This window comes from Manacus candei, unplaced genomic scaffold (genome assembly GCF_025592945.1).
Source record: "Manacus candei isolate 608988 ecotype Guabito, Panama unplaced genomic scaffold, ASM2559294v1 h1tg000166l, whole genome shotgun sequence".
NCBI classification, from domain to species: domain Eukaryota; kingdom Metazoa; phylum Chordata; class Aves; order Passeriformes; family Pipridae; genus Manacus; species Manacus candei.
The window spans coordinates 932,501-957,570 of NW_026138214.1; the positions used below are offsets into that span (position 1 = coordinate 932,501).

General features: G+C 62.5%; 2 protein-coding genes across 4 annotated transcripts in view; one reads left to right on the forward strand and one right to left on the reverse strand.

The window, feature by feature from the left end:
- The window catches only part of CLK2 (CDC like kinase 2), an 11,634-nt gene extending 310 nt beyond the window's left edge, over positions 1-11,324 (reverse strand). The window contains exons 1-13 of one of the 2 annotated variants that reach the window (XM_051773299.1): positions 11,154-11,324; positions 7,868-8,037; positions 6,020-6,257; positions 4,234-4,327; positions 3,820-3,886; positions 3,369-3,485; positions 2,997-3,163; positions 2,486-2,580; positions 2,053-2,182; positions 1,264-1,346; positions 960-1,039; positions 660-750; positions 1-346 (exon numbers count right to left, since the gene is read on the reverse strand). The exon at positions 1-346 is cut by the window's left edge and continues 310 nt beyond it. In XM_051773299.1, coding sequence (XP_051629259.1) covers positions 164-346; positions 660-750; positions 960-1,039; positions 1,264-1,346; positions 2,053-2,182; positions 2,486-2,580; positions 2,997-3,163; positions 3,369-3,485; positions 3,820-3,886; positions 4,234-4,327; positions 6,020-6,257; positions 7,868-8,037 — 1,515 coding nt within the window. In that variant the 5' untranslated portion in view covers positions 11,154-11,324 and the 3' untranslated portion in view covers positions 1-163. Of the gene's footprint in view, positions 347-659; positions 751-959; positions 1,040-1,263; positions 1,347-2,052; positions 2,183-2,485; positions 2,581-2,996; positions 3,164-3,368; positions 3,486-3,819; positions 3,887-4,233; positions 4,331-6,019; positions 6,258-7,867; positions 8,038-11,153 lie in introns of both variants that reach the window. The other variant, XM_051773298.1, reaches the window with a different exon arrangement.
- A 910-nt stretch (positions 11,325-12,234) lies between these two features.
- On the forward strand, positions 12,235-22,349 carry HCN3 (hyperpolarization activated cyclic nucleotide gated potassium channel 3). 2 transcript variants are annotated; one of them, XM_051773287.1, is made up of 8 exons: positions 12,235-12,569; positions 15,180-15,609; positions 15,762-15,923; positions 16,390-16,608; positions 17,121-17,267; positions 17,364-17,604; positions 18,178-18,342; positions 18,830-22,349. In XM_051773287.1, the coding sequence occupies exons 1-8, from the start codon at positions 12,235-12,237 to the stop codon at positions 19,972-19,974; spliced, it is 2,844 nt and encodes a 947-aa protein (XP_051629247.1). In that variant the 3' UTR covers positions 19,975-22,349. The 2 variants fall into 2 exon arrangements, with proteins under 2 accessions (XP_051629247.1, XP_051629249.1); XM_051773289.1 differs by having other exon boundaries at positions 12,449-12,569; positions 15,344-15,609.
- The last annotated feature ends 2,721 nt before the right edge of the window (positions 22,350-25,070 follow it).

A 25,070-nucleotide genomic window follows, 5' to 3' on the forward strand; every position in this document is an offset into this window, starting at 1 on the left:
ATTTACAGTATCTCACATATTAACAGCTTTACAAAGGGGAGTTCTTCTCATGTATATATATATAAAAAAAAAGGAAAAAAAAAAAGCACCAAGTGTCTGGATAAGAAGTCACGGGGGGCCTCCACGGGGGCTAGAATGCAAAGGCTGGCTGGCACCGGCGGCGTCACCGGCTGATGTCCCGGCTCGAGTCCCACAGTTTTGTGCTGGGCTCCATGCCCAGCAGGTCGAAGAAGGGGTGTTTGAGGGCCTCGGCCAGGGTGACCCGCTTGGACGGCTCGTACTCCAGCATGCTCTCGATGAGGTCGAACAGGCGGTGGTGGTCCTCGGCCTCCGACGTCAGGTAGCGCTGGGGGGCGGAGGGGACAGGTCAGGGACGGCCTGGGACATCCCCTGGGCTAAGCTGGGGCCATCCCTCAGCCCAGACCTCAACTCTGGGCTCCTCTATCCGGGACAGAACTGCCGGGTTTTCACCCACCCGCCCTTCCCCACTTCCTGAACTCTCCATGCCCTCCTCCTCTTCCACTTCAGATTAAACTCAGGCTTCCTAGTTTATTCCAAGGTTCTCTCAGGAAGACACCAGTCTGAGCCTTTTGCTGGCCTGAGCTTGCCCAGAGGGAGAATCTCTGCACTGAGGAGGGGCTGCTGCCCACCCTCCTTACCCGCAGGGGTTTGCAGTTCTCCCGGACGTAGCGTCCGGCCGAGGTGTTCTCGTCCCAGTCCAGGCGCCCGTGGTAGAAATACTTCTGTTTCCTGTCGGAATAACAGGTGGGAACAGGTTACACCTGAGCACAACACACCCTGCAGCAACAGCAACGTGCCAGCCCTGGCAGGGCACACGGCTCGGGGCACCAGCACGGCCAGGGGACGGAGGGAATTCCCCCTCCAAAGTGGGATCCCTCAGGGAAAACCACTGCCTGGGAGGTAGGAGAGGCTGCAACACCTGCAGGGCCCTTGCTCACCTCGTCTTCCTGACCATCCGAGAAGGAATTGGCCCCAGGATCCTCTCCATCATGGCCAGGTGCTCCCGGTTGTCGTGTGTCTGAGAGAGAGAAATGTAAAGGGAAGGCATGGAACAGATTCCAGTGGTTCTGCCTCCAGCCCTGGCTACTCCCCCCACCCAAAACCCCTTCCTGGCCAACACTTCTCCAGGACAGCAGTGATGGAGAGACCCCCATCAGCCCCAGGGGCTCTGGGCTGTGCTGGGAATCAGCCAGAATCCTCTCTCAGCAGTTGGGAAGTAGCCACACCACCCGGAGTTCTCACCTGGAACAGGGTGAAACCCACATAATACTCAAAGATGATGCAGCCAATGCTCCACACATCACAGGGCTGGCTCCAGCCAAGCTCTGAAAAACAATGTTGTTTAAATAAATGATCCAGTTATGGCACAGGATTTCAAATCCCCCTTTAAAAAACAAACAGCTGGAAAAAGAGTTCCCATTCCAGCCAAGCCCCTGGTGCCCCGCTGGCAATGCACTGCAGTGCCAAAACACCAACTGATAATCATGGAATCATTAAGGTTGGAAAAGACCTCCAAGACCATCAAGTCCAACCTTTGACCCATCACCATTTTGTCACCCAGCCCAGAGCACTGAGTGCCACGTCCAGTTCCTGAACACCCCCAGGGATGGTGACTCCACCACCTCCCTGGGAAGCCTCTTCCAAGGCCTGACAACATTTTTTGTGAAGAAACTCTTCCTGATGTCCAGCCTGAACCTCCCCTGGCACAGCTGGAGGCCGTTTCCTCTCATCCTGTCCCTTGTTCCCTGGGAGCAGAGCCAGACCCCCCCCAGCTCCCCCCTCCTGTCAGGGAGTTGTGGAGAGCGAGAAGGATCCCCCTGAGCCCCCTTTTCTCCAGGCTGAACAACCCCAGAATAATGACATGGCTATAATGATGGCCTTCCCAGAAAACAGCACTGGAGAGCTCTTAAATAAACACTTCCCATCTCCCAGGGCAAACCCGGGACAGCTCCTGAACGATGTGGAGGCCCAGCACTCCCCAGCCCAGCGAGCAGCACCTCGAGGGACACACCTGCCTCGGCAGGGACCTACCCAGGATGACTTCAGGAGCCCGGTAGTGCCTGGTGGAGACAATGGTGCTGTGGTGCTCGTGGTCAAACGTGGCGCTGCCAAAGTCCACCACCCTGATGGCCGTGCTCTTCACGCTCCGCTCGTCCCGCTTCTGCACAGGCAACAACGGGATCCATGACCCAGGAGCTCCCAGACAGGTACTCAGGGCCTTTCCTTACACACCACGGGAGGGGAAAGCTTTGGGGGCCCCAAAGCTCAGCCCCAAACAAGCTCCTACCGCCAGCCAGCAACACCTGGGGTCCCCATGGCTCATTTCTCACTGCCTGAACACAGGCAGCTCATGCAAGACACAGGCCCTGAGGGAGCCCCTGTCACCTGGGGCACGTCCCAGCTCCCCTCCCAGTCAGGGACACCAAGAACCCAAGAGCAGACCTGACCCCAGGTAGTGTGTTACCTTTTCCAGGTTGTAGGAGAGCTCATAGTCCGAGTTCACAAAGAGGATGTTCTCCGGCTTGAGGTCGGTGTGGGTGAGTTTATTGTCGTGCAGAACTGGGGAAGCAAAGAGAGTCGGGGTGATGGGGCAGGAGCAGAGCAAGGCTGCAGCCACAAAAAGCCATCATTGCTTCAGTTTGCTCATACTGGCACCACTTTAGCCCACATTTAGCACTGGGTGTGAACAGGCTGGCCCAGGCCAAGATGCTTCATCAGAAGCACAAAGACTTATTGTATTGATCACCAGAAGGTGAGGGGGGTGGATGCTGGAATGCCCTAAGCTACTGCCAGCCCACAAGCCTAAGAAAACAAACAGGATTCACTCCCAGAGGGGCAGGAAGGCTCAGGCTCAGAAGAACAGCAAAAACTCGCTTGCTCTGGGCCACCAGTTGCACGAGTGTCCCGGTCCCTGGGAGCTGCACAGCTCTCCAGGTCAGCCCAGTGCAGCAGGGAGAGGAGCAGGGAGCACTTACACTTCACAGCCTGGCACACCTGGAAGGCCATGTGCCGTACTTGGTGGATGGGGTAAGGCAGGTAGTTGTTGTCCTTCAGGAAGTCAAAGGTGCTGAGCCCCAGCAGCTCAAAGGAGATGCACATGTGGCCATGGTAGTCAAACCAGTCAAACATCCTGACACAGAGACTGACAGAAACATTCCAGTTGGGACCAGCTCTGCAATGCCATCCCTGCGCCAGGCTCCTCCTTCCGCTGCTCAGTCTGTACCCCACGGCAAGGCAAGATGCCTCCAACACCAGCCAGGATCACATTCAGCCACACAGCACCAAGCACCTCTTCCATCCCACCCCTGGAACCAGCCCTTCCAGTCCAACACCAGGAGCACACTCACTTTGTGTTCTCGGGATCCTTCTCGTTGATTTTCTCCAGCACGTTGATTTCCAGCCGAGCAGCCTCTTTGTATTTCTCTACGTTTTTAATGATTTTGAGAGCAACACGTGCACCACCCCTGAGAGAGAAAGCACAGACTGAGCCCTGAGGAGGTCAGAAGGGCTGCGTCCTATGAAAGGGACCTTCTGACCAGCCTCCCCTGTGCAGCACAGCCTCCACCACCCTCGCTTGAGCAGGTGGCTGTTTTTAAGGGGTGTCCACCAAAGCTGTGCCTTTTCCCTCCCCACAAACAGCCCCAAAGCCTCTCCCGGCACACAGGTGACCCAAGAGGGCGAGTGCCCAGACCAGCAGAGGACAGTGCCCAGACCAGCAGATTGATTTTCCCCCCCAGGCTCCCACATTATGCCCGAAAGGCTCCACTGCCAGCTGCGGTCTCCCCTCTGCCCACGTACCTCCGGTGATCCATGCACTGCACCACTCTGCCGAACGTGCCTTCCCCCAGCGTGCTGATAATCTCATCTGGGAGGGAGAGAAGGAGAGGGAAGGAGCTGAGAGAGGGAGCAGCACCTGGCTGCAGCGATACACAGGGCAGAGGAGAATGCATTGCAACACCTAACCTGCACACAGCTGGAGAGACCGGAGCAGCGGAAGGCTGACACCGGCTGCACAAGGCAGCTGCCCTAATTCCCTGGCACTTCAGTAACAATACACAATATAAACGTAGCTTTTAACAAAAGGGGAAGGAAAAGGAGAGGGTTTCTCTTTAATAAACAATGAAAATAAAATGAAACAGAAAGATAAGACAGATCTGCGACTGCGATGGGAGCTTAACTAGAGAGCTAAATTATGTTACGATTTGGCTGTACATCTTTCTTGTAGCCAGTCGCCGACGCGATAGATCAGATGCCCCTCGTCGTCGTCCTCCACACTCTTGGCCCTTCTGCTGCTCTGTCGACTCCGCTGCTGGCCCAGGCAGACAGGGAATTCATCATTCACCAATCAGATTTTCAAACCAGCGCAGCAGCCAGCGTCAGCATTGGTTGGTTTGGAAATTCACATGGTTGTTTGAGGAGGGGTTGCAGGAGGAGATTCCCAGCCAATTCATACGGCACAGAGGAATATATAACGATAGGGATATTGCAAGGGAACATGTCAAGATACAACACACTAGCTCAGAAAAGAAAAAAAAAAACAGTTTCGCTTTTCGTTGTAGCAAAAAAGGAAAAAAAAAAAAAAGTAAGGAAAAAAAAGTAAAAAAAAATAAAAATAAAAAAATAAGAAAAAAAAGAACCTACAAACAGCCCCACCCGAACCAGTGTGAGAGCAGAGCTGTCAGAGTGTGGGAGCCGAGGGGGCACGGAAGGGGCCGGCTGCTCTCGCTCCCACGGGGGCTCAGAGAGGAATAGCACCAGCCTTCGGGTCCTGGGGACCCCCTAAACATGCCAGAGGCCACAGGGAGGGGGCTCCCGGCAGCCCCACGGCCACCGAGGAGGAAGGGCAGTGGGAGGCAGGTGCCCAGAGGTCCTGCACAAGCCCAGGCTGCCCTCACAGGCACCCCCATCCCACTCCAACAACCGCCCACACAGCTTCCCCCAGCCCCGACACTCAGGGAAAGAGGAATTCAGAGATTCCAGAAGCAGCTCCAGGTAACAACAATCCATCCAAAACCGAGAGTTTACAGTGACTGCCTGGGGGGAAAGACGGACACCTCTTCTCAGACCCTCCCCCGAAGAAGCTGATCCTGGAAGGACTAACTTCCAGGAGAGAAGCAGAGCCCAACAGGGAACAGGGACAGCCTGGGATGAGGCAGATAAGAGGTTTATGCCAGAGAAGAGAGAATTCCTGCCTTCGGTTCCTCAGCTAAGTATCCCCACACCTGGGAGCAAGCGGCCCAGGAGACTTGGGACCCAAATCCAGCCCCCAGTACCCCCCTGGACACACAGCCAGAACAGACCAGACAACACTGAGAGCTCCACACACAGAGCAGAGACCGTGTCTGGGGTCTAACAGAAGTGAACAGCAGAACAGACGAGAAGAGAAAGCCGGGGACACTGCCAGGAAGAGCCTGGGATGGTCGCTGCCTCCACCTGAGCTGAGTGCTCCGAAAGCTCTGCTCCTCCGCAAAGCCCCTCGCACGACACCCCACGTCAGCTGAGCCCACCCAGGAGGATCTGCTCTGGAGAATCAGAGCCAGGGGCTTCCTGCCACAGCCCAAACCACGGGGACAAGCCACCTGTCACAGGCTCTCTGGGACTGGGACCAGCTGAGCGTTGGCTGTTTGAGCCTCGCACAAATCCTGCCTGGCTGGGGCTCCTACACAGCTCTCCACGAGCGTCACCAAACGGGAGGAGCTGCAGCACCACCCCAGGGACACACCCCAGGGACACATCTGTCCTCCCACCTGAGCGGGCAACACTAAGAGAGAGGGTCTGAGCCCCCCGTGCCCAGCCGGCGCAGCGGGACGTGCGGGCAGGAACGCTCTGCACCAAAAACTTTCCTCCTGCACACACACACACACACACACACACACACACACACAGTTCAAGCCGAGTCCGAGAGAGCGTTTAGAAAGTGAGTTTTCTACTTACCCAGCTCGGCACCTGGGAGAGAGAAAGGTTTACAGGGCAGGCCCAGCGAGAGCAGGATACTCACCGATGAGGAGCGGCTAAAGGACCGGCTGCGGCGCCGCCTCCGCCTGTGCTTACGCCGGCTGCTTTTGCAGCTGCGGTAGCTGCCCTCGCGGTCCCGGGAGCGCCGGTACTCGTAGGAGTGGCGGTACTCGGGCTCGTAGTAGCCGTCCCCGCCCCGCTCGCGGCTGTAGTCGTTGCGCCGGTAGCTGTCACAGTAACGCCGGTCGTAGGCCCGCCGGTCTGCCGAGTGGTCGTCGTAGCTGAAGGAGAGACAAGGCGAGGATTGGGCTGGGAGGGACCTCGAGGATCGTCTAATCCCAACCCCCTGTGGGTCGCTCCTGGTTTTATCCAGCCTGGCTTTGAACACTTCCAGGGATGGGGCGGCCACGGCCTCCCCGTTCCAGTACCTCGCTACCCTCAAAGGAAAAAATTTCTTCCCTTCTTTCCATTTGTACCCATTCCCCTTGTCCTGTCACTCCAGCTCCTGAGGAACAGTCCCTCTCTGGTTTCCCTGTAGTCCCTTCAGACACTGGAAGGTGCTCTGAGGTCTCCACACAACCTTCTCTTCTCCAGCTGAACATTCCCAGCTCTCCCAGCCTGTCTCCAGAGGGGAGGGGCTCCAGTCCCCCTTATCAACTTTATGGTCTCCTCTGGACTTGCTCCAACAGTTCCATGTCCTTCTGATGTTGGGAACACTGCATGCAGTGCTCCAGATGTCTCACCAGAGCAGAGCAGAGGGGGAGAATCTCCTCCTTCCATACACTCAGTGACAGCAGCTCGGGGGGCAGCAGCAGTGGGAGTTCTGGGGGCTGGAACCCCAGGAGGCAAGAGGCTCTGAACTACCAACCCATGGCATAACAAAGGGCACAGGGAACTGTGTCCCAGCCAGGTGAGGGACACTCACAGACCTGCAGGAGTTGATGACCCCCACACTTTCCTGCACTGAGACTCTGAGGGGATAACAGAAGCCCTGGGGGTCCTTTGTTTGGGGTCCCTCCCCAGAGGCACCAGCTCCAGCTGTTATTTTGTTACTGCACCAAGATTATTTCAAGGCTCCAGAGGTCTGGGACTCTGCTATGGGAAACCTGGGGCTGAGCTGGTGAGGAAACTGGTCTGACTGGGAGTGGGGGGGGTACAGGGAGCTGCCACTGCAAAAGGGCCTCAGTCCCAGCTCAGGTGGTGGAGTGGGATTGCTGGAGTGGCTCCTGGATGGTTGGACAGGGAAGTTTCCCTAAGAGGGGAGCAAGATGAGGGGGTTTGGTCACGAGCATGGCCTAGAATGCTCAGAGCAGGGCCCAGGAGCTGGGTGACCATGGCTGACCAGGCCCAGCTGGAGAAACAAAGATGATGAAGGGACTGGAGCATCCCTCTTATGAGGAGAGACTGTGGGAGCTGGGCCTGGTTAGTCTGGAGAAGAGAGGATCTCATCAATGCATACAAATATCTCCAAGGCACGTGTCAGGATGGTGCCAGGCTGTTCAGAGGTGCCCAGTGACAGCATGAGGAGCAATGGCCATAAACTAAACCACAAGAAGGTCCACCTCAACATGAGGAAGAACCAGAGATTAACCCAGTTGGTGTTAACAGTGCCAAGGTTGTGGGTTCAACCCCAGTGTGAGCCGTTCACTTAAGAGCTGGACTTGATGGTCCTTGTGGCTCAGAATGTTCTGTGTTTCTGTGAAGAACAAGGCTGGAAGAGCTGCCCAGGGAGGGCACGGAGTCTCCCTTTCTGGAGACATCCCAAACCCACCCGGCTGGGTTTCCCTGCGCTCTGGGTGACCCCGCCTTGGAAGGGGGTTGGCCTGGGTGATCTCCAGCGGTCCCCCCAACCCAGCCGGGGTGCAGGAGGGCAGATCCGAGCCCGGCTCACCTCCGGGATCGGACGTGGTAGCTGTCCTCCCTCCGGTGCCGCCGGTCCCGCTCGCTGCTGCTCGACCGCGACCGCGTCCGCCGCCGCTTGTGCTTGCGGCTCCGGTAGCGCTCGTGGTAACTGCCGCGGCTGCTGCGCTCCGACGAGCGGTACCTTCGGGAGTGAGGCATCTGTGGGGACAGCGGGGACCCCGTCAGGCACCCAGGGACAGCGGGGACCCCTGTCAGGCACCCAGGGACAGCGGGGACCCCATCAGGCACCCAGGGACAGCGGGGACCCCGCCAGGCACCCAGGGACAGCGGGGACCCTGTCAGGCCCCAGGGACAGCGGGGACCCCGCCAAGCATCTCTGGGGACAGTGGGGACCCCGCCAAGCATCTCTGGGGACAGCAGGAGCTGCTGCGTGGGACAGGGACGGGTTCAGCAGGGACCACGACATCTGTTTCAGCAGCACACCCGAGTGTCCAGAGTTCTGAGAGTGTTCTTTGGAGTCTCCAGGGGATTTTGGGGTCCCCCAGGTGTACTTTGAGGTCCCTGACCCCCCCTTTTCTCCCCACAACACCCTGAACACGCAGGGGAATCAGTCTGAGAGCGAAGCGGAGTCGCTGTCGGTGCAGACGTGCAAGACAGAGGGGGACAAGAATGTGAGTGACCAAAATCACCCCAAAACCAACCCTGGCACCCCCAAATTCCTCTGAACCACCCAAAAATCCCCCCAAAATCCCTCTGAAATCAACCCTGATGCCCCGAAATTCCAACCCTACATTGCCCCAAATCATCCCAAACCCCTTCAAATCCCCCCAAATCCCACATCCATCTGCTGGGCATGGATGACTCCCATTCTCAGGGATCCTGCTTCATTCCCAGGGACTCCTGCTCCTGTTTTTCCCATTTTCCTTGAGAATCAGATTGGGATCAAGGCCTTGAAACAGCACATCCACATCCTTATTTCCCTGTAACTATTTTTAGGGATCAGGATGGATTTTATCCCTAACTTTGCCTTTATTTTTCCCATTTATCCAGGGTGTTGCCCTGGGACTCCCCTTCTTCCCTGCTCCTATTCCCCATCCCATTCCCACATTCCTGTTTTTCCCCCAGAAGCAGGACTGGATCAAGATCCTGAAGTGGCACTTGGGAAACACCCATATCCCTCCCTATTAACCATGTTTCAGAATGAGGACAGATCTCCTATTCCTGACCTTTTCCCTGACCCCGTTTCTGTGGATTTTCCCATTTTTCCTGTGGTTTTCCCCCCACATTCAGGTTGGGATTGAGGCCCTGAAGCAGCACCAGTGTCACATCCATGTGTTGGGGATGAATCCTGGAGGAGGATCCCAGTTTCCCCTGGCTCCCTGACACCATCTTTTCCCATTTTTCCATGTTTTCCCCCCAGGAACAGGACTGGATAAAGGCCCATGGATCCTTGACCCCACTCCCAGGTATCCTCCTGGGGGAGAAGAACTTTTCAGAGATGCCAGAGCCCCCTAAAACAAGATGGGACCTCCCAGAGGAGCTGTGCTTGCTGTGTATGGGAGAGGTTCAGTCATGGGAAAACAACTCTTTCCCACTTATGTAGATAATAAAAGTTTTGGGGTTTTTTTTAAGATCTAATTGAAATATCTATTTCAATAAATCCTCCTATAATTTTTATTTTGACTTTTACATGTCTCAGAAGCCAAAAAAACCCCCCAAAACCATTTTGTCAATGCTGCCAAGTGCTATATAACACTTGAGTGGCACGAGAAGACTGGAACTAGTTCTGCGTATTAATCGAATCTTTTCCAGGTTACTTCCCCCTGTTTGCACCCATCTCTAAAGTCCACAGCTCCAGGAGGAGTATTTGCACCTCCAGGGCTTCCACCTTCTCCCCTTAAGCTCCTGTGCTTCCCAGGGAGGAGGAAACCACCCCCGAGGAAGGTGAAATGAAGCCCTGGATGTCACCAAAGTCCCTGTGCAGCTGTAACGGGAACACCCACAGGGGCAACTCCCCAGGAGATGCCTCTGGTTTGGTGCCAAGCAGGTGACATCCACACCTGGGGGGGACATGAGGGCAGGGAAGAGTCTGGAGGGGCCACATGAGGAGCAGCTGAGAGCACTGGAGAAGCTGAGGGGAGACCTCAGGGGGCTGCAGCTTCCTGAGGAGGGGCAGCTCTGACCTCTGCTCTATGTGAGCAGGGACAGGACCTGGGGAAGCAGCTGGAGCTGTGTCAGGGCAGGGTCAGGTTGGATATTAGGAAAACTCTTCCCCCAGAGGGTGGCTGGGCACTGGCCAGGCTCCCCAGGGCAGAGGGTACGTCCCCAAGGCTGTCAGAGCTCAAGGGGCATTTGGAGAATGCTCTGAGGGACAGGGTGGGATTGTTGGGGTGTCTGCGCAGGACCGGGAGTTGGATTTGGAGGATCCCCTTCCATGGTACAATTCCCTGTGCCTGTGGGAAGTGCCCAGGAGCAAACCCACCCTTCCTAGTGCACATTAACAGAGCCCTGCAAACCCCCGGCTCTGCCCTGGGGGACCACGAGAGGTCAGAGCCAAGGAGACCCCCGGGGGGAGATGGCACAGCTCCAGCTCCAGCTCTCACATTCCCCACACGTATTTCAGCTCCCCAAGCAAGAGCAGCTCCACCTGCCTCGGCTCCGCAGGCACGAATCAGGGAATCATGGAATGTTAAAGGGCTGGGAGGGCCCTCAAAGCTCGCCCAGTCCCACCCCCTTCCACGGGCAGGGGACACCTTGCACCAGGCCGGTTTGCTCTGAGCTGGCCTTGGACGCTTCCAGGGATGGGGCATCCGTGGAATGACCCGTGCCAGGCCCGGGAGAGGAGCCCGAGCTCCCTTTGCCCACAGAGTTCCCACACAACACCCCCCCGGCCACCTCCCCGCCCCCGCCCCGCGCTGACATCACCGGCCTGGCTCGGACAGGCACAACCGGCCCGGGGCTGGGCTGACCCGGGGGGAACGGGCTCGGGACCCCCAGGGCTCTGCGGGGCGGCTCCCGATCCCCCCGGAGGCCCTGCAGTCGGCGAGGAAGCGCCGAGGCCGGTGCCGGCGGGACGAGCAGCGGGGCCGGTCTGGGCGCGATGATGGCGGCGGCGGGCGGGGCCTCCCCCGTGCGGGGCCGGAAGCACCGGGACACCGGCAGCGACGGGCGACGGGCCATCCGGACCCGCCGCCCCCCTCAGAAACACCCACACCGCGTGTGCCCCCGCCCCACCGGGGACCCACCGTGGACCGGGCCCTCCCCGCCCGCGGCCTACCCGCCCCACCCCGCACCGCCCGCCGCGCGTCACTCACCGTCCTCGCAGCCAGCCCGGTGCGCTTGTCCCACAGGAAATCCGTGATGGCGGCCGAGGGCCCCGCGGGCCCCGCTCCAGCTCCTCCTCCTCCTCCCGCCGCCGCCGCCGATCCGGGTCCTGCCGCCCGCGGGGCCGCGCACGCAACGCAACGCAACGCACGGGGGCGCGCGCACGTACCCGAAGGCGCGCGCGCGGGGGGAGGAAGGGAGAGGACGCGTCACGCCGGGCGGGGCCGCGCGGGGGAGGAGTTACACGCGATGGGGGCGTGGCCTAGAGTAGAAGCCACGCCCCCTCTCGCGTGCTTTTGGCGGGGTTAGAGCGGATTGACACGCCCACCTCTCACCCAAAGCCACGCCCCGTCCCTCTGACGGTGGCGGGACGGGATTATATCGGAGGGGCGGAATGTCCCCGCCCACCGCCTCGCGGAGCCCCGCCCCATCCTACTCGGGTTAGACATGAGGGGCGGGGACTAGAGTGGTTCGCTCCGCCCAGCCACTCAAGCCCCGCCCCCTGGTGGGGTAAGACCAGGGGGCGTGGCCTGTACTGAGTGTCCCCGCCCGCCTCTCCCAAACCACGCCCATCGCTCACCATATTTTGGTATTGTGAGTGTGGCCCCGCCCATTTCACCGAAGCCACGCCCCTCCCGGGCTCATCAGCCTGTGACGGGGCGGGGCTACTCCCGAGCGGGCGTGGTCTTCCCTGCGAAGCCCCTCCCCCCGGCCCCGCCCCGCCCCGCCCGCCGCGGGGTCCCGGCGCCGCCGCCGCTCCCGGTGGTGCCGCCCGGGCCTCGCCGCTCCCGGTGCTGCCGCCGCTCCCGGTGCCGCCGCCGCCGCCGCCGCCGGCGCCTCCCCCCGCTGCCAGCGGCGGCCGCCGCGCCCGCGCCCGCGCCGCGCGCAACAGGCGGGTCCCGGCGGAGCGACAAACCCACCCCGGTGTGACCGAGCGGCCGCGGGCGGCCAGCGGAGCGCCCGCCCGCCCGCCCCGGGGCCGGGCATGTGCGGCGGGGCGGCGGGCAGGGCGCCCGGGCAAGGGCGTTTGAAGGAAACGTGAGGCGCGGCGGCGGCGGCGGCGGCGGCGGGATGGAGGCGGCAGCGCCGCGGCGGAGGAGCCCCGAGCCGCGGGAGAAGCCGCCGGTGCCGGACGGGGAGGCGGCGGGGGCGCCCGCGGGGGCGGCGGGCGCGGCCCCGGCCTCGCCGGCGGCGGCGGCGGCGGAGCAGATCGTGGCGGAGGGCGAGGCGGCGGCGGCGGCGGCGGCGGGCGGCACGTTCGTGCAGCGGCAGCTCGGGGCGATGCTGCAGCCCGCCGTGAACAAGTTCTCGCTGCGCATGTTCGGCAGCCACCGGGCCGTGGAGATCGAGCGGCAGCGGGTGAAGTCGGCGGGCACCTGGATCATCCACCCCTACAGCGACTTCAGGTGGGGACCCCCGGGCCGGGCACCGCGAGCCCCCGCCACCGGCTGCGGCACCGGCGCCGAACCCCCCGCGCCCCGGTGCCCGCTCCGGCTCCGCCGCCCCGCCCGGTGCCCGCCGCTGTCCGTGGTGCTGAGCGCGGCCCCGCCGCCGTCGGGGCAACAAGTGCCGGTGGCCGGGGCTCCGCACCCCTCCGCGGAGGCGGCTGCACATCCCCGGAGCCCCGGGCCGCGCTGTCCCAGCCCCTTTCCCCGTCCCCGGCTATCCCACCCGCACAGACAACTCTGTTCTGCCTCATTTCCCCCCCGGCGTTCTCGGTGCCCCGGGGGCAGCAACAGCCCCGCCGAGGCCGGGAGCTCCGCTGACCCGGCCCCGGGCGTGCGGAGGCGGACGCAGGGGCTGCCCGGCTGTGCCTCGCCCCCGACAGCTCCCCCCGCCCTTCTCGGTGCTGTTTTTAATTTGGTTGAGCAGCCGCCGCCCCCCCGGGACATGAAACCCCGCGGCTGAGCAGGGCTGGGCACTCGGTGAGGAGCCGGGCCTGGCTCACGGTGTCACTGGGATCACCGCGGGAGCTCGGGGATGGATGATGTGGGAGGAACCGGGTGTCACGGGGATGTTGAGTCATATAGGGTGGGCTTTCTCCACGGGGGATGAAGCTGCCAGGCAGTCATCTCCCCGCAGCAGGCTGTGACACGGCCGATGTCCCCAGCCTGGGGGGCACCTCGGAGTGGGGCTGGCACCCACCACGGGTCCACGGCACCTGTAGCCATCTCCCCTCATCGCTGGGCCTCGGCCACACCGCCCCAGCACAACACCCAGGACTGCCAGCCCCAAGAGCCCTTTTCCCAGGGAAACCATCCCGAAGTTTGTGAGCCTGAGCTCGGCCAGGAGCTGCTTGTGCAAGCGGAGCCGTGAGGGGAGCTGGCAGGTGGACAGCCAGGGGGATTACACCGGTGTTTATCACATTATGGGGATACACAGAGGCCGTGGAGATCAGGGCCCCGAGCGCTCGGCCTGACACCGAGTGAAGGACAGGGCCTGTCCTAAAGAGCTTAAGCCTAAATCTGACTCGAGAGCTCTGGGCAGGTTCGGACACCATGGGGACAGTTTCCCTGGTCAGGACATGGTGTTTCTTGGGGCAGAGTGTGGAGGTGAGGAGGCAATTGCTCAGCCCCTCCTGCCTCAGCTGGTGTCTCCTCAGCTGACCCAGCAAACCCTGGGCATGGCAAGAAGGTGTTAATTTGTGAGAGGCTCCTGATCCTGGGGTGGCTCCTGACCTTGGGTGGGCTCCTCAACCCTGGGGTTGCTCCTGGCCCTGGGGTGGCTCCTGACCTTGGGGTGACTCCTGGCCCTGGGGTCTCTCATGATCCATGGGTAGCTCCCAGCCCTGGGGTCTCTCCTGACCTGTGGGTGGCTCCCAGCCCTGGGGTGTCCCCTGCTCCCTTGCCAGCTTTTGGTGCTCTCTTACTGGAGGAGTGTCTTGTGGCACCACAACTTCCCCTCCTCTCCCTTCCCTCACCCGCAGACATCCTGGTACCTGTGTCCCAGTGCGGGTGCAGGGTGGGAAACACCCAGAGACTTCCATCACCTGCCAAGGCTGGTTTGGATCCACCAGCACTAAGAGTTATCCTGAGGTCACCTTTGGAGATTCGGGTCTATACCCACAGCCAGGGCTGGGGCTAATGGGGGCACCTGGAAGTGGGAGCTGGACTTGCTTTCCCAGGGGCCTGGGAAGGCTCTGAGCTGGGATCCCAGGAATCACGAGCCTGGTGGAGGAAGGCTGTTATGTGTCTGCCTGAAGAATGAAAACATCCCAGGGGCATTTGCATATGAACGGGGATGCTGGATGTCCTGACATAACCAGCTGCTCTTGGAATCTCTTGGCTTTTCCTCCAAAGCCTCTGAGCTCATCCAGTCTCAGCAAAAGGAGGTGGATGAGGGGTGCTGCAGGCCCAGGGCTGTGCAGCTCCTGCCCGGTGTGCACTGGCAGCTCCTTTGGAGACAGACATTCCTCCCACCTTCCCCTGGTATTGGCATTGTCTATCCTTGCTTGGCTGTGGCCTGGCTCACCCTGACAGCCTCCTCGAGTCCCTCGGCCGCCCCAGGAGCTTGGCTCGGTTTGCATAACCAGCAAAGCTTATCCCAAATCCTGCTAAGCCATCCCGGGTGGTGGCGGGGAGCTGGCGGATGACAGGGAGCTCCGGGAGCTCCAAGGAGCAAAGCCCACATTCTCCCTGAGTTCTCCACAGGGCACACATCAAGTTTGGGCTGGGGGACACGTGTGCATGCACTGTCATGCCACTAGGAGATGAGAGTGACAGCCAAGCCCTTCGAGCCCCCCCACTCCCACACACACGGGAGGTGACATTTTCCCCCTGGACCCCTGGCCCGGTGCCGAATTGCTCCTCTCCACACACATTTACTCACATCTGTCCCAGCCAAGTAGCAGGGTCTTAGTCATGTGTGTGGGCAGGCACGTGTGTCCTCAGCACCTGCCTCTCCATGCTCTGCTGGACTCCAACTTTGAGCCTGGTTTTGCTGTCTAACCCCACCTGTGTCCTGCCTCTCCCTGCTCCATCCCTGCCCCGCTCCACCCCCACATCCCCACCCTGCAGGTTTTACTGGGACCTCATCATGCTGCTCCTGATGGTGGGGAACTTGATCATCCTGCCCGTGGGCATCACCTTCTTCAAGGACGAGAACACCCCTCCCTGGATCGTTTTCAACGTGCTCTCGGACACTTTCTTCTTGGCTGACCTGGTGCTGAACTTCCGGACAGGCATCGTGGTGGAGGACAACACGGAGATCATCCTTGACCCCCACACCATCAAAATGAAGTACTTGAAGAGCTGGTTCCTGGTCGACTTCGTTTCCTCCATCCCTGTCGACTACATCTTCCTCATCGTCGACCTGGAGACCCAGGTGGATTCTGACGTCTACAAGACAGCGCGGGCCCTGCGCATCGTCCGCTTCACCAAGATCCTGAGCCTCCTGCGCCTGCTGCGCCTCTCGCGCCTCATCCGCTACATCCACCAGTGGGAGGAGGTGAGAACCCCTCGGGGGTCCCCTGGTTGGGGTCTCAGGCCAGCCTGGGGGGCCCTGGCTGTGTGGTATGGTCTGGCTGGAGGGCAGAGAGGCTCCAAGGACCGTTCTAGGAGAAGAGTTTCTCCGCGGCTTCACTCCTGCCTGTCCCCCAGATCTTCCACATGACGTACGACCTGGCCAGCGCCGTGGTGAGGATCTTCAACCTCATTGGCATGATGCTGCTGCTGTGCCACTGGGATGGCTGCCTCCAGTTCCTGGTGCCCATGCTGCAGGACTTCCCCGAGGACTGCTGGGTCTCCAAGAACCACATGGTGGTGAGTGCCCGGGCAGGGGTGATTCCAGACCGGATCTGCCACAGGAGGGAGAGGATTTGGTTACACATCTCCTGCTCCAAGGCTGGAGCTGCCTGGAACTACGTGCTGCTGAGCAGCATCTCTCTGGTCACAGCAGTGAGATGGGGCACAGGGAATCTTTGCCTCAACTTCCTATCTCGGCCCACCTTGCTGGAGTGAGGGAATCCCTCAGGGAGTGGATAGGGCAGTGGGCCTCCTGCCTCCTCCCCAGAGCAGGAGCTGGTGCCACCTCAGGGCTTCGCACCATCCCAGTGCCACCTCCTGGAGCAGAGCTCGACCCTTTAGGCTTGGACACATCAGCAACACTTTTCTCACCGGAGTTCTGAACTCCTGTGAGGACTCCCAGCTTAAAGAAGGGGGACTGGGGGGGTTCAGCCCCTCAGCTCCTTCCAACAGCCCCCCCAGCGCCGCTGTCCCTCGCCTGCAGAACGACTCGTGGGGGAAGCAGTACTCGCACGCCCTGTTCAAGGCCATGAGCCACATGCTCTGCATCGGCTACGGGCAGCAGGCGCCCGAGGGCATGACCGACGTCTGGCTCACCATGCTCAGCATGATCGTGGGGGCCACCTGCTACGCCATGTTCATCGGCCACGCCACCGCCCTCATCCAGTCCCTGGACTCCTCCCGCCGCCAGTACCAGGAGAAGGTCAGCGGGGTCAGGGGAGCACTGGGAGGAGAGCCCTGGCATGAGCAGGTCTGGCTCCAGAGCCAGCTCAGCACAGCTGCCTCGCCCTGCTGATTCCAGAGAGAGGGGTCTCTGCCCCTGCCACTCACCCTGGGGGTGTGGGGAGGGACCTCAGGCTGCCCGTTGGGATAGAGACACCCCATTCATCCTGCTGGGGTTCACCCTGATGCAGTGAGACCCCCCATGCTGGTCTCTGCCCTGGGAACCCCTGGGACCCCCATGCTGGTCTCTGCCCTGGGAACCCCTGGGACCCCCATCCTGGTCTCTGCCCTGGGAACCCCTGGGACCCCCATCCTGGTCTCTGCCCTGGGAACCCCTGGGACCCCCTGCATTCTGTCCCAGAGGTGGCCTTTTGGGATGGGACCCTGGAACAGGGGTGAGCCCTCACTTCTCACCACCAAGGAGAGTGGGTGCATTGTCTGGCCATGCAGCGGGTCCCAACTCATCCCTGTGTGTTCCCCTTGTCCCCACAGTACAAGCAAGTGGAGCAGTACATGTCCTTCCACAAGCTGCCCGGGGACACGCGCCAGCGGATCCACGAGTACTACGAGCACCGCTACCAGGGCAAGATGTTTGACGAGGAGAACATCCTGGGGGAGCTCAGCGAGCCCCTCAAAGAGGTGGGGGCAGGCACCTCGAAATGGGCGACCCCGGGGGAGAGGGGCTGGTGCTTGCTGGGGCCAGGCTGGGTGACATCCCTGCTCCTCACCCCACAGGAGATCATCAACTTCAACTGCCGCAACCTGGTGGCCAACATGCCCCTGTTTGCCAACGCCGACCCCAACTTTGTGACTGCCATGCTGACCAAGCTGCGCTTCGAGGTCTTCCAGCCCGGGGACTTCATCATCCGCGAGGGCACCGTGGGCAAGAAGATGTACTTCATCCAGCACGGGGTGGTCAGCATCCTCACCAAGGGCAACAAGGAGACAAAGCTGTCTGATGGCTCCTACTTCGGGGGTGAGGCTGGGCTGGGGGGACTGGAGAGCAGAGGGGGGTGAGAGTTGCCGGGGGGGAAGAAACTGGGGCACCCCTGATGTTTCTGCCCCCTCATCCCCTTTGTCCGGTGCCAAAGGCTTGGCATCCACCTCACCCCAGGCTCTGGGGCACAGAAGGATGCCCCCATGCTCTCCTGGGGTACCTTGCTCAGCAGATGGGACCAGAGGGGCAGCTGGAGTGCTGAGGTCTGGGGCAGAGCAGGCATCCACCACCCCACCACCAGGGAGGAGAGGGTGTTTAAATCAGAACATCTGAGACAGTTTATAGGTCACAGGCACAAGTCTGAGAGGAAAACAGGCCAGGCCATCACAGCAACCAGGCCTGGATCTGCATGGCCTGGGGAGGGAGAAAAAGGCCATTCCTGGCCATGGGTGTGGCTGTGCCTGTCCAGGCTCTGGGGTCTGTCCTTCCTCCTGAGCCGTGTTGCACTCTGTGCCGGGTGTTGGGGTGCCAGGCAGTCCTGTTCCCACTCTGCCTGCAGGGAAAGGGATGGATGGCAGCATCACCCTGACCCCCAGCCCTGTCTCCCTGCAGAGATCTGCCTGCTGACCCGGGGCAGGCGCACGGCCAGCGTGAGGGCCGACACCTACTGCCGCCTCTACTCCCTGTCCGTGGACAACTTCAACGAGGTGCTGGAGGAGTACCCCATGATGCGCAGGGCCTTCGAGACGGTGGCCATGGACCGCCTGGACCGCATAGGTGAGGAGAGACTGACCCCTCTGTGCCCGTTCCCAGGGGCCACAGCACCCTGGCCCTACACGTGATGGTATCACAGCCCCTGTGGATCACAGCACCCAGCCCACGGTGCCCGGCAAGGAGGATGAGGGGGAGCACAGCCAAGGAGCCTGCCTCCAGGATCCCTCTGTCCTCCGAGGCAGTGCTATAGGACAGGCTTCCCAGGGAAACCGTCACCCCCTCACACTTGCACTGTCTGGTGCTGGTCAGCTGCTTGTCCTCTCCCCTCCTCGCCTGCAGAGGACAAGCAGGACCCCAGCCCCCATCCTGGAGCCTTTGGAGCCAGGACTCCCATGTTTTGTCCCTGTTGCTTCCTCTGCTCCAGCCCAGACCCTCCCCAGGGTTTTGCTTCCCCTGGCACACTGGTCCTTACTGTCCCTTCCCTGCTGCCACCCTGCCCTCCGCAGTGTCCCCGAGAGCAGGGTTGGTGACACCCCTGCCCTCCACCCAGGGAAGAAGAACTCCATCCTGCTCCGCAAGCGAGCCGAGCACAGCTCGGGGCCCATGAACACCGAGATGATCCAGCAGATCGTGAAGCACGACCAGGACATGGCCCACAACATCCAGGACCTGCAGCAGATGGCGATGGGCCGGGAGCTGAGCGGGAAGCCGGTGATCTGGGAGCCGCTGGTTCACGCGCCCCTGCAGACGGCGGCCGCCACCACCAACGTGGCCATCGCCCTGACCCACCAGCACAGCCTGCAGGCCCACATCTTCCTGCCGCCCTCCTCCATCTCCAGCCCCCTCTCGCCCGAGACCACCCTGCTCACCAAGCCCGTGCGCCGGTCCCAGCCCAGCCTGGGCGGCTCCCGGCCCTCCTCCGTGAGCTCGCCGTCCGGGGCTCAGTCCCACCTCCAGACGCCCGCTGCCGGCTCGCCCTCCTCCCCCATGGTCCAGTCCCAGGCGCCGCTGGAGAGCGGGGCCCAGAGACCAAGCCATGGGGCGCAGCCCCTGCCACGAGCAGCGCAGAGGGGGGAGATGCCGGGGGGGGCCAAGCAGCCCCCGGGCGGTCCCCAGCCCCAGCTCTCCAGGTCCCGCGGCGCCTCGGTCTCCACCTCGCTGCTGCAGCAGGCGGCGGGGGCGGCGTCCCCCAGCTCGGAGCAGGCGCTGCCGCCGGGGAGAACGCTCCACTACAGCCTGTCCCGAGCCACCGGCTCCCACATCTCCCTCCTGATGCAGCCCCAGCAGCTGGTGAAGCACAGGAGCATCCAGGGCCTGCCGGTGGGGCGGCTCACCCAGGATGTCCGGCTGCTCTCCGCCTCCCAGCCCTCCCTCCCCAACAAAGTGGCCCAGCAAGCCGAGGGGAGCTCCTTGAAGCAGGGCAGGAAATCCGCGGGGAACCTGGCCCGCAGGTCCTCTCCCTCGGTGGCCGGACTCCTCGCCAAGCCGTGTCCGGGGGTCCCGGCCCAGCCCTCACACCCGCAGCAGATGCCTTCAGGATCGCTGGCTCAGCCCGCCCGCTCCGCGCCGGGAGCCTCCACCCCGCAGTCCCCGGTCTCCACGTCCAGGCAGGCAGCAGGTCCCTCCCGCAAGGGTTCCGTGGCCTTCAGCCCCGAGGTGGAAACGGGGAAGCCCAAACTCCCGTCCAACATGTGAGTCCCGGCGGCACCGAGCGCAGGCAGGAGGGACCCGGGCACCCCGGCGACAGGAGCAGCCGAGCACCAGCCCCGCCGTGCCGGGGGGAAGGTGAGGGGAGAGGCAGCACCCGGAGCCTTGGAAGGGCTGTTTCGGGCACGGGGGCGCAGCAGGGGTGGGCATGGGGCAGCCCCGGAGCTGGCCCAGCTGGGTGAGGAGGGGGCTCTGCTGACTGCCCCGAGGGGGGACCCTGCCCGGGCTCTCCCCTCCTTGTTCATCGCCGTCTGTCCTGAGTCCTGCCCTCGTCCTGGAGGCACAGGACAGGACAGAGCCCTCGCCCCAGCTCTGGCTTCTCTGGAGAGCTCAGCTCCCCACAACTGCCCTTGGGGGCCGGGCCCCCCACGCTCTGCCCGCGCATCCCAGGGCCTGTCCTCGGGGCGGGGCTGGCGCTGGCGGCTCCTCCAGCTTGTCCTCTGTCACAGCAGCGGCCACCTCATGCCCGCCCGATCCCCAGAGAGCTCTGCTTTGCTTTATGGGGGAGGAGGGAGAGGCAGCCCCCCGGGTCCCCTGCCGGGGTGGCCGGAGGGGGATGGAGACCACGGCAGGGGCTCTCTGGGCAGGCAGAATATGGGGGGCCAGGGCCAGCAGGGGCCAAATCCCCCTTCCCTAACACCTTTGGGTGGGTGCCAGGAGCTGGGGGTCCTGGGCAGGGCTCCTCTGATGAGACGAGTGCCAAGCAGCAAAGCTGGGGGCAGAGGGGTCTCCACTGAGCAGACCCTCCAGTCCCTCTCCCTGGCTTGGGGGAGCATCTTTCCTCAGAGGTGCTGAGTCCCTGCAAGGTTGGGATGTGCTGCCAAACAGGGCTCTGCACCACACCCGGGCACTGTGGCCTGGACCCTGGCACGGGGGCAGCCTGGGGGGACCCCACAGCCTGTGGCTCCAGGAGGATGCTCAGAGGGTCACGCTGGGGAACCCCACTGCCTGTGGCTCCAGTAGGATTTTCAGAGGGTCAGTCTGGGGGGAACCCCTCTATAGCTCCAGAATGATGCTCAGAGGGTCAGCCCGGGGGATCCTGCTGTGGCTCCAGTGGGATGTTCAGAGGGTCAGTGGGGGAGACCCCTCTGTGGCTCCAGGAGGATGCTCAGCCCGGGCTCTGCTCCCCGTGCCCTGCCCTGCGGTCCCGTTTCCAGGCTGCCTGGAGATGTCAGTCACCAGCACCGCAGCGAATGAAAGGCTGTCGCCAAGAGATGCCAACCCCGGGCAGTGCCCGGGGGACAGGCGGGGCTGCGGGGTCACCCCCTCCTCGGGGTCCCCACAGCCGCCCCACGCCGCCCCTCCAGAGCCAATAGTCTGCAATGTGTGTTCGAGTCGTGGCTCTGCCGAGCAGCCGAGCTCTGCTTACAGTGTCGCTTTGGGCCAAACCGTGTTCAGTCCTGGTTAGAGTAGTGTCCCCTCCGACCCCGCCACGCTGCGCGAGCTGCTTCCCACTCCCGGAGTCAGGAGCCATGGCTTGTGTGGTGCTCTGGGGCTCGGCCGCCGCTGGGCGGGGCCCGCCGGACCCCCGGCACAGCGGGTGAGGTCGTGTTCCCTGTGCTACTTTACCGAAGTGAGGTCTTCAGTTCTCCCCCCTCGCGTTTTGGGATGTCGGGAGCAGCCCGGAGCGCAGCGCTGCTCCGGGAGCCCACCAGGAATCCCGGCAGCGTCTGCCAAGAGGGGATGTCCAGCACTGCCTTCTTTCCGTGGACTTCAGCTCCCCTTCCCCGCCCACCCCCACGTCCCCACTCCACCCCCGCGGTCGGTGTCCCCCGGACAGCCCCTCGGGCAGGGGTCTGCAGCTGGGCCACACGTCCAGCGTCCCCGGGCTGTGTCCACACTGCGTGATGTCGATGTCTTAGTGGTCATCCTGGTGTCCCTGCAGAGCACACGGGCCGGCCCGGATGGCACCGGGAGCGGCTCCACTCCCACCGGCCGAGCCTTTGGTGCACCCTCCCCGTGCTGGCAGCCAGAGCCACCCTGTGCTCCTGTCACCTTAGCCCGGTGGGGAGGCACAAGGCGGGGCTGGAGGGGCCGGGGGGTGCCGGCCGTGCGCGAGTTTAGCCACCAAAGACCATGACCCTCCACTCTTGCACTCACGGCAGTCCATGTACAGAGCTTGTAGTTTTCATATCGCAGAGGATTTAAAAGCGTTTTTTTATTTTTTGGTCGTTGTACATAATGGATTTAAATAATAAAGAGAGATTCTGAGCTGGTCTGGAGGAGCCTCTTTCTGCACTGCCTGTGGTCCCCCAGCGCCCTGCCCGGGGATGGGATGGGACAGGGACATCCTGGCCCTCTGCAGAGCCGGGAGCAGCCAGGACACCCTCGGGAGCCCATCGAGGGGCCTGTCCCCGCCCCACAGACCCGGGAGGCACAGCAGGAGCCCAAAGGCTACAGGTCCCCTCCCGCCCACCCCGATCACTTTCGGCCCCGGGGAGATTAATGTTTAATCTTTGGTTATTTTCCCCTTCCATCTCCCTTCCCTTTATTAACGGGGGGGGAGGGGCAGGTTTGATTGCAGAGCAGACTCGAGGCATTAACGTGATTAAATGAAGGTCACACAGTGCAAGGTGGGCCGGGGAGCCGCGGCCGTGCCCGTGTTTGCTCTGCCTCTCACCTGGCACAGGGCTCGGGGCTCAGGTGTGCCCTGCCTGCACCCCCAGCGTGGCACAGGCAAGGGGCAGGCAGGATGTGGGGGCAGACAGGACAGGGACACAGGCAGCACACAAGGGCAGGCAGGGTGCAGGTAGGACACAGGCAAGGCACAAATGCAGATAGGGTGCAGATGCAGGTAGGACACAGGCAGGGTGTAGGTGCAGGCAGAACTCAGTTGCAGGCAGGACGTGGGCACAGGTGGGACATGGGCACAGGCAGGATGCAGGTGCAGGCAGGAGGCAAGCATGGGCAGGACTCAGGCAGGGCACAGGCAGAACACAGACACAGGCAGGATGCAGGTACAGGCAGGGCTCAGGAAGGATGAAGGTGCAGGCAGGACACAGGTGCAGGCAGGATACAAGTGTAGGCAGGATGAGGGTGCAAGCAGAACACAGGTACAGGCAGGGTGAAGGCAGGACACAGGCACAAGCTGGACATGGGCAGGACACAGGCATAGGCAGGAGGCAGGCAAGGCCCAAGTGCAGTCAAGGCACAGGCAAGCACAGGTAGGAGTGAAGGCAGGGCACAGGCAGGATGTGGGTGCACACAGGACACTGTCATAGGCAGGAGGTAGGCAGGGCACAGGCAGGATGCTGGTGCAGGCAGGATGCAGGCACAGGCAGGATACAGGTGCCACCCCCCGTGCCCAGCCGACTCTCCCCATGGCAGCCCCGCAGCCCCGGGGCAGCCCCTGCCCGCAGGGCACTGCCGGCAGCCCCCCTGCCCCCCCAGCAATTAGGCTCCGTGACACACGATGAGCTCAGCGCTGATTAGCGGTTTCTCTCTAATTTGATTATTTCAGATTACCCCGCAGCCAGCCCGATTAAGGGGGCGCGGGGGCTGCCCGGCCCGAGCCGCTCCGCGGGGCTGCCGAGGGCCGAAAGAGCATTCCTTGGGAATGAACTCCAGCCAGCGTCCCAGGTCCTGTTCCTATTCCAGTGCTGTTCCATCCAGTCTGTGTCCCGCGCCCCATCGGCTGAGGCGGCGGGGCAGGGACCGGCGTCCCAGGGCACGACAGAGCCCCGGGGGTACGGACAGAGCCCCAGGGTGAGGGCAGAGCCCCGGGGGTGCAGACAGAGCCCCAGGGTGAGGGCAGAGTCCCGGGGGTACGGACAGAGCCCCAGGGTGAGGGCAGAGTCCCGGGAGTGAGGACAGAGCCCCGGGAGTGAGGGCAGAGTCCTGGGGGTGCGGGGACCCCACAGAGCCCCAGGGGTGAGGGCAGAGCCCCGGGAATGTGGAGAGAGCCTCGGGGTTGAGGGCAGATCCCTGGAAGTGCGGAAGCCCCGCAGAGCCTCGGGGATGAGGGCAGAGCCCCGAGGGCACGGACAGAGCCTGAGGATGCGGGCAGAGCCCCGCTGCCCGCCCCGGGGGTGAGAGCAGAGCCCCAGGAATGTGGGGGCCCCGCAGAGCCGCGGGGTTGAGGGTAGAGCCCCCCTGCCCGCCCCCAGTGCCAGGTCCCCAAGGACTCCTGTCCCTGGGGGGCCGGTGACTCTGCCCCGAGCCCCCGCGCCCCCGGCGGCGGGGAGGGGGATTAGCGGGCGCCACGGAGGGATTAATTAACTCGGGTGAGCCGGGATTAGGGGATTCGGGGGGATTCGGGGCGGACGCCAATCTGCGGGGCGGAGGCCGGGGCAGGAGCTGCGGGCAGCGGCCGGGGAAGGGGCCACTGCGTGCGCCCACCCAGGTCACACCTGCTGGGTCCCCTCGGGGGTCAGTGGGGAGCTGGACACCCCTGGTACCCGGGGTCTCGCCCGTTTACATAGGTGGGTGGTGCGCTCCACCTGCACAGTACCCACACCTGTGCTGCACCCCATACCTGTGCTGCACGACATACGACATACCTGTGCTGTACCCCAAATCTGCACGGCTCCCCACACACACAGAACGTGCCAAATGCACAGCACCCCACACCTGTATGGCACCACATAGCTGTATGGCACCCCACACCTCTATGGCACCCTGTATACCTGCACTGCCCTCCACATCTGCAGGGCATCCCACACCCACAGAACGTGTCAGCTACATGGCACCCCATACCTGTACAGCGCCCCACACATGCACTGCGCCCCGTACCTGTATGGGACCCCATAACTGCACTGCACCCCACACCTGTGCTGCACCCCACACCTGTGCTGCACCCCACACCTGTGCTGCACCCCACACCTGTATGAAACCCCATAACTGCGCCGCACCCTATCCCTGTAGGGCACCCCACACCCCCAGCTCCCCCCTCCCAGCCCCAGCGCACACCTGTCACCTGCCAGATACCTGTCTGGCCCCGCCCACGAAGCCCCGCCCTTCATCTTAGCCCCGCCCATCGACCCATCACCCACGCCCCTCAGCCTATTGGCCCTTCTCCTTCCCGCCTCCGCACTCCAGCCGGGCTCTCGCTCCATTCCCCCTCTCCACCAATCACCTGCGTCCGT

Coding starts and splice junctions, on each gene's coding strand:
- HCN3 (XM_051773287.1), top strand. CDS start 12,235: ATGGAGGCGGCAGCGCCGCGGCGGAGGAGCCCCGAGCCGCGGGAGAAG. Junction 12,570..15,179: donor CACCCCTACAGCGACTTCAG/GTGGGGACCCCC, acceptor CCCACCCTGCAG/GTTTTACTGGGACCTCATCA. Junction 17,605..18,177: donor TGATGGCTCCTACTTCGGGG/GTGAGGCTGGGC, acceptor GTCTCCCTGCAG/AGATCTGCCTGCTGACCCGG.